General features: G+C 39.3%; 1 protein-coding gene across 10 annotated transcripts in view; it reads right to left on the reverse strand.

Moving 5' to 3' along the window:
* The window catches only part of SPATS2L (spermatogenesis associated serine rich 2 like), a 159,975-nt gene that overhangs the window by 50,122 nt on the left and 97,192 nt on the right, over positions 1-12,661 (reverse strand). For all 10 annotated transcript variants that reach the window (XM_054585872.1, XM_054585866.1, XM_054585864.1 and 7 more), the window contains 3 exons: positions 12,160-12,268; positions 8,956-9,005; positions 6,096-6,339 (listed from right to left, as the gene is read on the reverse strand). In XM_054585872.1, coding sequence (XP_054441847.1) covers positions 6,096-6,339; positions 8,956-9,005; positions 12,160-12,268 — 403 coding nt within the window. The remainder of the gene's footprint in view (positions 1-6,095; positions 6,340-8,955; positions 9,006-12,159; positions 12,269-12,661) is intronic.

The following is a 12,661-nucleotide window of genomic DNA, read 5'->3' on the forward strand; positions in this document are numbered from 1 at the left end:
TCAGAGATGGGCAGTTTTGTGTTTTTGCTGTAGGGTTGCAGCAAAAGTAGCTTTTGAACAAGAAGGAGATGAGAAGGGTCTCTGGGTTTCGCTTCACCTGGGTGGCAGAAAAATACCAGTATTTCTTGTGCCCTCATGTCACTACACACCCCATATCTGTCTCTTTCTGTCCCATCTTACACAGGGAAAAGAAACAGGTCTAAGTCATTGAAAACGCAACTTAAGGCTTCCCCTAATGTTATTTGAACAGCTCAGACACAGTGCTGTTGGAAGCCGAGGTTGAGACTGAACAACTATACATAAGAGTTAACACCCAGTATTCAGAGGCTAGAATAATAATTAAGGAGTAACAATGAAAATATGTTTATGCACTTTAAAATATAAACTTTCAAAATGCATGTTTATAATAACAGTAGTTAATGTTGGCTGTATATATTAATAAGCTATTCTATCTTTAATTTAAAAAAATACTAAAATAAAATCTATGGTTATACCGCTACAGGAGTTTCAGCTACAGTCCTTATAATTAAGGTTTAAATAAAACATTGGCTCTTTGACTACCAAGGCCTGGTGTGACAGAACCTGAATTAAGGTATTTGTGCCTCAACGTAAATGTCTCTTCATTCACTCAAGTCACATTGTGGCCTTATCTGAAGTTGCTGTGCACAACCTTCAACCCCTGCCTTAGTCTCTTTCTTACTTGCTGCCTTCACCACATTTACTATAATTTATAATTATCTTGATAACTTAGTTGATATTCTAGTTTATCTTACATCTTTTTCCCCATCCCCCCAAAAGAACATAAACTCCATGAGGGTAAAAACTGTTGATTTCTTTACTTCCTCTAGGAAAATTCCTGACACATGTTAGATGCCTTAAAATAGTGACTACATAGCTAAAGAAATGATTTGAGGGTTTTCTGTGTGCCAGATGATGCGGGAATCTCTTTATGTATCTCACTTACTGCTCCCCCAGTCTGGTGAAGTGGAGTCACATTTTGTAGGTTAGGACACCAAGACACCGAGCAGTTAACTGGCCCAGGGTCACAAACCTAGTTAAGTGAGGACGCCAAGATTTGAATCCAAGCACATCTGAGGCTAAAGCCCTGGCTCTTAGCTACAATATTATATTGTTTCCATTTGAGAGCTGGCACCAGTTGCAGTCCTGGAAAACACACATTTGGCTTTGTGATTCAGGTTCTAGGGGAGCTGCTTTCTTCTTTTTGATTTTTCCTAATTCTCTGGTCCAATATGAGGCTTAGAGAAGCAGGGGAGTTAATCCTGAAGGGACACCAGCATAAAAAAGCCTGCTTGGAATTCTGCGGGGAGCCTCATACCATAAAAATACCATGCAAGAGTCTGGTGGGTTTGTTTGTTTGTTTGTTTGTTTTCTTTTATTTATAAGAAGCACACATAAGGGACAAGCAGACCATATTCCAAAATAACAGGAAGCAGTCCTGTGCCAGCACCAGGCTGAAACCCAGAATCTCCGCTGCCAAGGGAAAATGACGAGGCTGCTCCTGTTCAATGATATAGGTCAGATAGTGAAGTCCAGTGTGTGGACGTCAGCAAACACAGCACGGAGGCTTCTGTGTGAGACAAGTCACAGGTAACAGAAGAGCCGGCTTCCTAGGATGCATCACAAGATGAGGAGACACAGAGGAAGGCTGGCTGGGCTGGTGAGAGGAGCTGAAGCCAAGGAAAGCCCTGCCCCAAAGGTGACCTCAAGGGAGCCAGTTGGTGGCCTACAGTTCTGCTCCTTTCCTATTCAGTGGGAATTGTGTCCAATGGCAGAAAGACATCATGGGACTGTGAATTCTTATTATTCTGGCCTACAAGGTGATAAGCACCTATACATTTTGGCCATTTGAGACTTAAGAAAAACAGAGCAGGAGGAACATTTGGGAAAATTGGACCCTGAGGTCATAATGCGCTTAAAACATGCAGGTGGCGCCTTAGAAATAAAAATGACCCTTGGTGTTATTTTTGGTAAGAATACATCTTGATCTACCCTTTGTCCAGCTTTGTACTTGGATGTGGGATGGTCTTGATTGGATTATGTAAAAGATCTCATTTGAGCTGTTATTAAAAATTCTGAAACCCAGAAAAAACTACTCCAAGGCTTAAAGAAGTAATTTTGTACTAAGTTTAAATCAAACTCCCAAACTTCTAAGCTACGTGCTGACAAGCAGCATTGTCCCACTCAATAGTGCTATATTTACAGCCTGAAATGATGATGCTTTGGGTGGTTATTTTTCATGTAGGAAGTCACACTAACACCCCTGAACCACCTGCATATATCTTAAAGCTAACTTTTCCCTTCCCAGAAAATGATTCTGTATAAAACTTTTAAAAAGAGAGATCTTGAATGTCAAGGTGTTATAAAAAGATAAAACACACGCTGCACATGTTCACAGCCTGCTGCCCGGCAGAGCGCTCAGGGCAGGCTTTCTTGAGCCAGTTTCATTAAAGGGAAGCTTGATAAATGCTTACAACGAGCAGCCTGGAGATTTCTTTTAGGCTCATCCTTTGAACCCACTCAAGTACAGAATGTCATTATACAGCTTTGTTATGATTATTTTCCCTAGTTTTTCTTTTTTCTTTTTTTTTTTAAAAAAACTATTCTTTAATTGAATTTATTGGGGGTGACATTGGTTAATAAAATTACATAGGTTTCCGGTGTACAATTCTGTGATACAGCCTCCCCATATTGCACTGTGTATTCACCACCCCAAGTCAAGTCCCCTTCCACCACCATTTATTTTGAAGCCAGTCAGAGAAAGACAAGTACTATATGATTTCATGTATATGTGGAATCTAATGAACAAGATAAACTAACAAAATAGAAACAGACTCATAGATACAGAGAACAGACTGACAGTTGTCAGAGGGGAGGGGGCTTGGGGTGTGACAAAGGGGAAGGGGTTAAGCTAATAAAAAGAAAATAACCTCAGGCACAGACAAGAGTATGGTGATTACCCGAGTGAAAGGGAGTGAGGGGAAGCAGAAGAGGGTAAAGGGGGGATAAATGGTGAGGAAAGGAGCCTTGACTTGGGGTGGTGAACACACAATATATTTTTCAATTATACATAATTTATGAGTTAGGAAGCCCATGGCTTTAGCAATAACTGTCTAATGCATGTGTAAAAATACATGGATTTGGGTTAGACTTTTGCAGACTAAAGAGTGTGACCCCAGGGGTGTGGGTTATCTTCTCAGCTCAGTGTGGGGGGGCCCCGGTCTCCTGAGCTATAAAATGAGGGGATTAAAGGCTCAGTGCCATCCTTTCCGGTTCCAGCGGTCTACAGAAAATGGGGGGCAGGATGGCCACGATCTGACACCCACATGTGAAACATCAGTTAGAGATCTCCGGATTGCCAACAGGCTGAGCGAGCATTTTAAAGTCATCCGACAGTTTTGGCATCCACTTCCTGATAATCTCCATTATTTTGGGGAAGAAAAACGGAACTGATCGCAAACTCATTTCAAAATGTATGATCTTAATAAATGGGTTGCTAATGAAGTTCATGGTCAACCAGGAGTCCCTTCCTTTTGCAAAAACATCTAGTAAGCTTCCATTACCATCATTGATTCTTTAATGGAAAAATTTACATGAAGCCTAGATTTGTAATGAACCAATGACGTTAAAAAATAATGCTGACACACCCCAATGCCTTCGCACCAAACTTACAAGATGAGAGGGCTGTTGGGATGGCGCTTTGTGCATGAAAGGAATCTTCACAGGAAGTTTCATGGTAGGGTTTATAACAGCCCTCTTGAACGGGAACTCCTCTCGTGGGTACTTAACTTTCAAGGCAGCTATCCTCTGTGAAGTCAAGCTCTTCAATATTGCATTTGCTTTAAAGTCATATACTTGATAGAGTTACTGAAATTGTTTTAGGGAGAAGGTATAAATTATCAGTAAATGAACAAATATATGTGCTAGGCTTTTAGCCTATGATTGATATCAAAACAGCAACTTGAGTAATTAGATTTTGAAAGTAATTCATGAGAAAGCAATAACAAGCAAAGTTGGGACTCTGCCACTTGATTATTTAATTTCTTTCTCCTGTCCTAACTATAAATCAAAACATTCTCAAAATAGTAGGCATCATAAAAGTGGAATTAAAACATTCCTGGAAAATCCAGATTCTAAATGGAAATGGGTTCGTTTTGTTGTTTGCTTGTCTGGTTTTAAGAAACCACTGTGTACTAAGGATTACCTGAATCACAGCACTATTAACAGAGTTGTTAGGTAATGTGTTTATGGAAGAAAATTAGCGCTTTGCGCTCCACCCACAAAGCTACTAGTGTGTTTTATAGTGTGTCAGTTATTTAGTGCTGCCTTACTGCATCCCTGATGTGGTGCGTGTCAGCATGTGATTTTATATTTTGCACCTGTCTCTTCTGCTAGACTGAACTCTGCCTAGGCAGGGCCCCCTGTCTTATTCATCTTTGGTTTATCAGAGGATAGCACTGCCTCATATATAGCAGGTGGGGGTTGAGTCAAATTCTCCCTACTGTTTTCTAACCCTCCTAATCCTCTCTACCGCTTCAAGTCCATCGGTCCTTCAGTGCCGACAGCTCCCTGACATCTCCCTGTATCACCCAGTCGGCTGCGGCACTTCTCTTCCCCAAACTGTAGACTCACCAGAGTACACACAACCTCTGTTTTAAGGTAAGAATGATATTCTCCCAGGGTCTTGACCATACCAAATCTTTCTCTAAATCTACTGTGGCTTCTGGCACACTTCTTTGCATGGAAGAGGAGATTAAAAAGTCGCAGATTCAATAAACTCAAGATTTTATATATGGGTTCTCACCAAGGGATCTACCGTCTCTTCGGAGGCATTTTGAAAAACTGATGGGACGTTTTTGAAATTTATCAAAGTGATGTGGGTGGGAGGGGAGGGGTGGCTTCTATACGATTTACAATCCCAGGAATCCCACGCAACAAAGAATTGCCCAGTGTCCTGAAATTTCTCATTTCCTTCTAGACACCTTACATACAAACCCAAGGTATTTTTTTGTACTGTTTTCCTATGGTTTTCTATGACTTACTTGGATTTTCAGGATTCAGCTGTGCAAATTAAGAAAAGATTGTACTTTATGGTGTTCAAAACTTTACCAAGAGCATCTCACCAGGTAGAGAATCACACAGTCAAGCACACCAGCTCTCCTGGTATTTGAGTTAACAACCAGCACCCCTGGGTCGCTCTGCTTCTGAAGGGTCACTTCCCTGTGTACCTACAAATACGCTTCCTTAGCTCTTAATTCACATGTCAAATATAAAGAAGCAGTGTCCACAATACCTAGCGTGGCGTACTTTTTTTAAGTGCAAAGTGATTCATTATAAGTGGGTTGAACCTCTAGCCGTTTTATTAAACCTTCTATATTAGTTGTTTCAGATTTCTTACATTTCTTACTTCACTGGAACTCTGTTGCTAGGTAGATTATATTATTTATGGGTTTTATTTCAAGATTTATTGTGAAAATGGAGCTTTGGGTCAGGTAGTATTGAGGGCCACTGACCTAGTATATTCTAGTACAGCTTCCTTATTTTACAGAAAGGAAATGGGACAGTAGAGATGAAATGATGTACCCAAGGTCACAGAATTGATTAAGAATTAGCCTTTGTAGATTCATTAATATACAGCTGTAGCCCAAATAATTTACACTCCAGGTTCTAACACCCTGGAAGATTATGTTCTGTCACATAATAGAAATTACTACCTTTTAATAACATTTCATTTTGTCACCAATTATCCCTCCCTTATCCCAACAAAGGTGTTCAGAAAGAAAATTTCTTTAAACTTGGGATTTCTATTTTCCTAATGATCCTAATACAGACTAGAACTGTGTTTTTAAGGAAAAAAACACAATCCTTTGACTGAGTGCAGGTCTAGGCCGAGCATTGATTCTGGGCCCCGTTACACTCCTCCCTTCCCCCACCTTCCTGCAGGAAGGCTGAATCCGTGTGCGCTGAAGAACAGCCTTTCACTGGCAACAATATCAACAGCAGCAATGGCTGAGCCGATAGGTTCTCTTTGCATCCTTTTCTTCCATGTCTTCCTAAGCAACTTAACAGTTACTGACCTGTGACCCCACGGAGAGCCTTTGAAGTCTCCTCGAGTGTGGAGATTGCTTTCTCAGGAGGGATAAGGACTGATTTTTCACCGGCAGAGTCAGTGGATGAGCTGTCCTTCTCGCAGCTGTTTACATGGCCGTTCTGTATCTGTGGCGGCGGCTGCAGGGGCCCTGCCTCAGGCCTCTCTGCCTTGTCTTTAGCATCTTTGTTGCCTTGATGCTGCTTGGACTTGCTTCTTTTTCTTTTGTTGTTCTAGAATGAGACATAAACGAGAAGATAGTGTTATTTAGCTCAGACCCTTGAAATATAAGATGAACCTGAGAGACCAAGATAAGACGTTCTATATAAAATGTTTTTTTATATATATATTAGGGTGTGGTGAAAGTAGGTTTACAATTGTGAATACATGAAGCATAGAGTTCATTCTTGTGTTATTCTTTGCTAAATAGATACAGTTTCCTGGCTCTTCTAACAGAATGCGTGAACCACCTACATCTTTATTAACCACCCAATGTAAGTACATATTTTCTTTCTTAAAATAAGTTGTAGAAACTTTTACTTCATAAATGTAGTAAACAAAAAGGTTCCTCTAAAAGGAAAAAATAGCAGGGAATGGCTTAAATCCTGACATACTGTTGGAGCAAATCGAGGCACCGCACAAGTGGGTAATGCAGTGAAATCCTGCAAGCATGGCCTGCAAGAACTAGAACTCAGCTACCACGTCCTTGGAGGACAGCTCTTGTCTCTTAAAGAGGAGATGAGGGTGGGGGAGGCAAGGAGGACACTAAGGTCATGATCCTCTGTGGAGGAGGGGAGATGGACGGAACGACTGGCAGGAAAAAGGCAGGCCAGTCCTTGCAAAATGAGGACATAAAAGGCAGATTCCCCAAAGTCCACGTTGGGTCTATAAAATAGGCACCAAACAACCCGGAGATCCCAGGCAGCCACAGGACCCAAAATCAACACCATGAATATTTACGCCGGAGCAGATAACTGCTGCAAAGTAATGCCAAACTGACCTGTGTCCACTGGGTTTAGATTGTGCAGCATCCTGGACCCCTGGACCCTTGGCTAGTAGCTGAACAGCATTACAAAGCTTCACTACCCTGCATTTCAGACAACTACAATTTTTTAGACCTGAGTTACTACAATATGACAGTTTTACTGTTTCTCTCCTGAAATGTCATAATGATCAATGTACATAACAATTCAGAGGAGAGGAAGGTGTTGTTCCTAATTATGTTGTATACTTTATTGACTTTGATTTTGTATCCAGGGGATATTCAATGTTCTTAACGTTCAGCACGGTACAGGCCTCAGCCAATCAGAACAGATGCTGACCCATCAGGACACACCCTGTCCGCCTGCTGCATCCGTGGGTCCTGGCTGAACTTCAACGTGGCTTTGTTCTTCAACGCATTTGGAAAAGAAATAAAAAGAACAGCTTTCTTTTCTGAATTCTCCTCCCCGCTCCCTTTCTTTTCCTTTGAAACCTCAACCATGCCCCCGAGTAAATGCCCCTCTAGAGAAGTGAGGGAAGTACGCTCACTGGGTGACGGGAAAGGCCAGCGGCCCCTATTCCCACACAAGCCCCACGTCTCCTGGGCTGGGGCAGCCATTTTCCCACTGAACCCCTAAGAGGGAGGCTCAGTAATGAGTTGGGTCTGCAGCTGCTGTCTGCTCCTTTTTTCACATCAGAGAAATTTTTCCATGTAAGTGTAAATACTGCCTTTCAATCACATGTGAATCATCTTCATCTCACACAAAAGCCTGGGAAGCTATGATTAAAGATAAGCAGAGATTGTCAAAGATGGTGGCACACAAAGACTAGGAAAAAAGAATCTCATAATTTTTCCTGTTCTTCTAGGAAGAAACTAGGAAGAGGAAAAAGGGGGAAAAATAATTCCAGTGACCTTGGGATTTTATGAAAGTACAATAATAATGCTTGTTCGTTTCGTTTAAAACCTGTTTCGCAGGCCTGTGATCTTCCCTCACGGAGAAGGATAGACTGGTGCATCATATCCTATGATACCCAGAACGCAAGGCCCTGCTGGCGAACAGTGGCCCTGGACAGGGCAGTGACTTTGAAAAGAGCAGACTTTCCGTGCAGGCACGAGGCAGGTTATAGGTTGAGAACAAGGAGGGAGGTGCCCTGCAGGGGCTACGGAGCATGCTCACAAGATCAGGAAGGTGTGCGCTGGGGACAGAGGGCCAGTGTGTGCATATGTACACCTCGCAGGTGTCCCAAAGTCACTCTTGGTGACTAGGCAAGACGGCAAAATAATTTGAAAGGGGCAGGTTAACATCTTCCCTCTGTTTACAAGAAGGAATCTGCCAGGGTTCTAGAGAAGGAAAAACAGGTCCTTTACTATGATTTGAAAGTATTTTCTTTTTCCCTTCGTTTATTAAAAAAAAAAAAAAAAATCTAGCTTAGACCTCAGCAAAAAGGTATCTCAGCACAGCTTTGGACAGATGCTTTCAGTTGGGAAAACATGTGAAAATATATTTAGAGCTTTTTCAAGTATCTTTAAAACACTCCCTAATTTTTTCCTTTGCGCTACAGGATATGTTCGGGCAAGTTAATGTCTTGCATCCTTTGAATTCTCAGGCTAGGCTCCCCTTAATACTTAAAAAGAAAAACTCGGGGACTTCTAAAGCACACCTGGTGGTTAAAAACACTGAAGAGAAAACAATGGCATTAGTAGTGAGGGGGGCTGGTAATTGGCGAGCCATGAATTTGGAAGCTTTCTGGGTGTATATATTAACGTATTTGAAAGAAGCATAAAAATGGCAGCTTTGTTAAAATGATAACAACCATAAAAGTTTTGATTGAAGATGTTACTAATTTACAATCAATATTAATCTTACCTTCTTTTTTCCCGTCATATTCCATTCTTTTAGAACTTGAATTGCACTGCCTAGACAAAGACAAAGGATCTTTAACGTGTATTCACATAATAAAACCCCATACAAAATTCATCTCAGTCTTTCCATCTTGGTAGCAATTTTTTTCTTGGCATTTTCATTTGTTTTGATACATCCTACCTTAATAAAAATGCCAGTTTTGTGTTTTATTTCCAGATTTTCATTTAATTCACTGCATGATCTTGGTTTTATCAAAATATTAAACCCTACTACATGAAGCTTACTTATTTTATCATTATGTTGTCTTAAAGAAAATAAAATGTATCTTGTGAATTTTCTGATAGCTTCATTGCTATAAATAGAATTAAAATTGTTCTGTTTGATATATGAATCAAAATACCTATAATCTTGTTGACCAAACACGGGATTTTTGAGTATATTTTGCATATGAATCACAGCTTTTTGTTTGGCCATTCCTGCTCTTTTTTCTGCCTCCACTCATTCTGTTGGCGACTGGCAGGATGATAAGGAGAACAGAGGTTAGTTCTGCCCTCATCACGGTGGATAGGGAAGGGATGTGGTCTTTTCAATGTGTCCACTTTGAAACAAAAAGTAGTTCATCAAATGAGAACTGAGTCCCAGGATCTGTCAATGCCAGTCACACCCACATGTGGAACTGCACTGACTCAGAGGAAGAGCTTGACGTGATACAGGGCACAACATTTTAAGAGGAGTGTTTTACCATTGGTCAGCTACAGGGAGTGTTTTCACCTCTTCTAACAAAGTTCTTCCACTCATTCCGGCTTGCTGGGGGCAATTTCAACAATAACTTATTGGTAATGAATACATCAGTTTTTTAAAAAAAATATAAACAGGTACTTCTAAAAGAGTAGCTTTTAAATAATAATCTTTCAACAATTGAAGCCTTCTCATACAATCTCATTATACTAATAGTTCTCTACAATGAGTGTGTTGGCCAAACAAAGATAAACTTCAGCTTGGTCTTTATAACAAATTTCAAATCAGTAGGGTCCCAATTATTGAGTCTACTGTCACTGTTGGATAAGCAGAGGCCATATTGCTTTGACTATTAGTTTAGACAGCCTAATTATTCCCGTCTATTCAAAGTTTCCAATTCAATGCTCCTCTTAGGCTTTCTGAGTTATATGTACTTGAAATAATAAGACTGTACTTAAAAGTAAGCTCTAATTTAGACTTTTTATTAACTGGGCTGATCTTTCTCTAATTTTCCCAGAGAATTAAGGCTTCACAGTATTTTCATTTGGAAGAACTTTAGGAAGTCACTTTCATTAGGTTTTTTTGGCAAGTTGTGCCAGTGGTTAATAATTAGGGTAGTCCTTGCTGATAGCTAAACTTCAGTTTTCTAAATAAAATTTATATTGAAGAAAGTGTTAAAATAATGTCCTTTTTAATCAGAGGAAGGAGATGAGTTGCTTCCTGCTTTCAATTGCAATAATCAATTATTCTTCTGGTTTTCACATTTTGACATATATTCTATTGTAATTTTTTAAAATTGAGCTTTTAGAGGGTAATTCTGAAGAAGAAATGTCCATGTTTACAAAGAATTTTGAAACTGTTACTATTAAATGGAGACAACTGTGCTTGAACAACAATAAAAAAAAGAAACTGTTATTATTAAATTTTAATCACACTAAAACTGCTTGGAGATTTTTAGGCCACTTGGAAATTATGCCACATAAGTGATTCCTAGAAAATATTTTTGATTCTCAGTGTTTTTTAAACAAGTTGTCTGATTGGTCCCCAACCAAGATGACAAGAGGTTTCTCAGAGATCAATGAGGTTTGTTTTTTTTTGTTGTTTTCTTTTTTGTTTCTTGGTGAGAGCTCAACACTAACAAGGTGAACATTTCAAGAAGGACAAGCAATGCACTCTATTTAAATACAAATGGATTTGATGACAGTGTATCAGTTACTGAGCATCTGTGCGTTTCATCAGAATCACTTTGTAATAAAAACTTTCATTGTGGGGGCCTCAATCCAAGTGAAGGTGGGGAGCGATGGGGATAATAACCTTGTTCCTTTCCTACAGCTCTTTTCCAGACGGTTGATGTTGGCAAGTGAAACCTGTAAAGAGTTTATCTGAGCCGGGAAGTGTATAGCTCCAAGATTCTTTTCTTGAGACAAACTGCACTGAATGTTGCAAAGTCAGACTAATATTGCACTCTCTACTATTTGTTTTTTAATGACTAAGATTCTGTGTCTGCTACTCCATGAATCAGGGAAAAGCAGAAAGGCTATGCACTATGGTTCTGCTTGCAGGTCTGTTTTAAATGATAATCATTTTTCAATTCAATTAGGACCCTAAACCTTGACTGCAGACCTCAGAATGTGAACATGCTGCCTGGTTTCAAGACCTTGCCAGAAATGCAATTACACTTGTAGAGACTTGGGAAGATTATTCTACTCCTAGAAAAGTAAGTAAGTCAAAGTGTCCTTAATAAGAGTAAATAGGATACTATTGAGAAATGTGCTGATAAGTCTTCCCTGACCTTATTTGACAGATTATGTTAAGTTAGTCCATATTTACAAAATAGAAACTAATACCAGGACAAAAGAAATTATGATAACCAAGGATAGGTATGAGATCTTCTTTGTTCATATATAAAACTTAATCTCATTACGAGAAGAAAATTACCCCATAGTTTACAGGAAATCTAAAGCAGTGAATTAAACATTTATGGGATAAAAATATTCTGAGATTTGAGATTCTACAACATCACTGGCAGTGGGCTGTCTGAAAAAAAATTTTTAAGTAAAAAGGTTCTAGAAGTAAACAAGATGAACTGATGTTTTATTAATAAGGCAAATTCAAAATCATAAAGTAAGGATTTAAAGAATAAACCAATCCTCTCAGATTGGGAATGAGGTATATTATCTTCCATTCACAAGACACCATCAAATAAAAGACATGTTTAATAACAAATCTGAATGATTGGTAGATAATGGAATTAGTAGCATTATAATTGGAATCATTTAGAAAATATAGTGTTTTTTAATGATAAAAACTTTATGTTTATTAAGTATGTACATGTTTTTAAAGATGCATATTTTAATGAGAAAGTATTAGTAATGAATTGGCATACAATGCCTTTAAGAAAAAAATATTCAGAAGTGCATGGATTATTTAGTTCAAACATCTTCAGGTTCAGAGCACATGCATACTTACCATCCACAAAGGCCTGCACTGCTTTGTCTACATTAAAATCATACTGCTGTAGCACTAGAACTATTTCATTATTGCTTTTGTTGGGAACAACTGATCGAACTGCATAGATCTGTAAGAGAAAAGAAAAGGAAATGAAAACTAAACACTTTAAATATTTTCCATGCATGGATTTCTCACTGGATAGAATTATAACTGTTAAAAAGGCTTTGAGAAGACAACTAATCTATCTTCTTGCTATCAGGCATACTCGAGGCATTTCAGACAGGTAAAAATTCATCCTCATAATCACCTTGATACCCACTTCATTGTGTAAACATTTCTTACAAAGATCTCCTTGTTAGGACTGTAATAGCAAGTGTGAAAAGCCAACTCTGGTTTAGCCATTTACCCTCCTCTCAGGCTCCAGATGTACACAGATATGTTTTTAGTGAGGACACAGATGTTTTCTGTCTCAGGCTCTCTGCCCCACTGGCTCAGGGGGGTATCTTTGGAAAACAGGCAG

This window comes from Pteronotus mesoamericanus, unplaced genomic scaffold, assembly GCF_021234165.1.
Source record: "Pteronotus mesoamericanus isolate MK-2021 breed Mesoamerican mustached bat unplaced genomic scaffold, CSHL_Meso_final contig_90, whole genome shotgun sequence".
In the NCBI taxonomy this organism is placed as follows: Eukaryota; Metazoa; Chordata; class Mammalia; order Chiroptera; family Mormoopidae; genus Pteronotus; species Pteronotus mesoamericanus.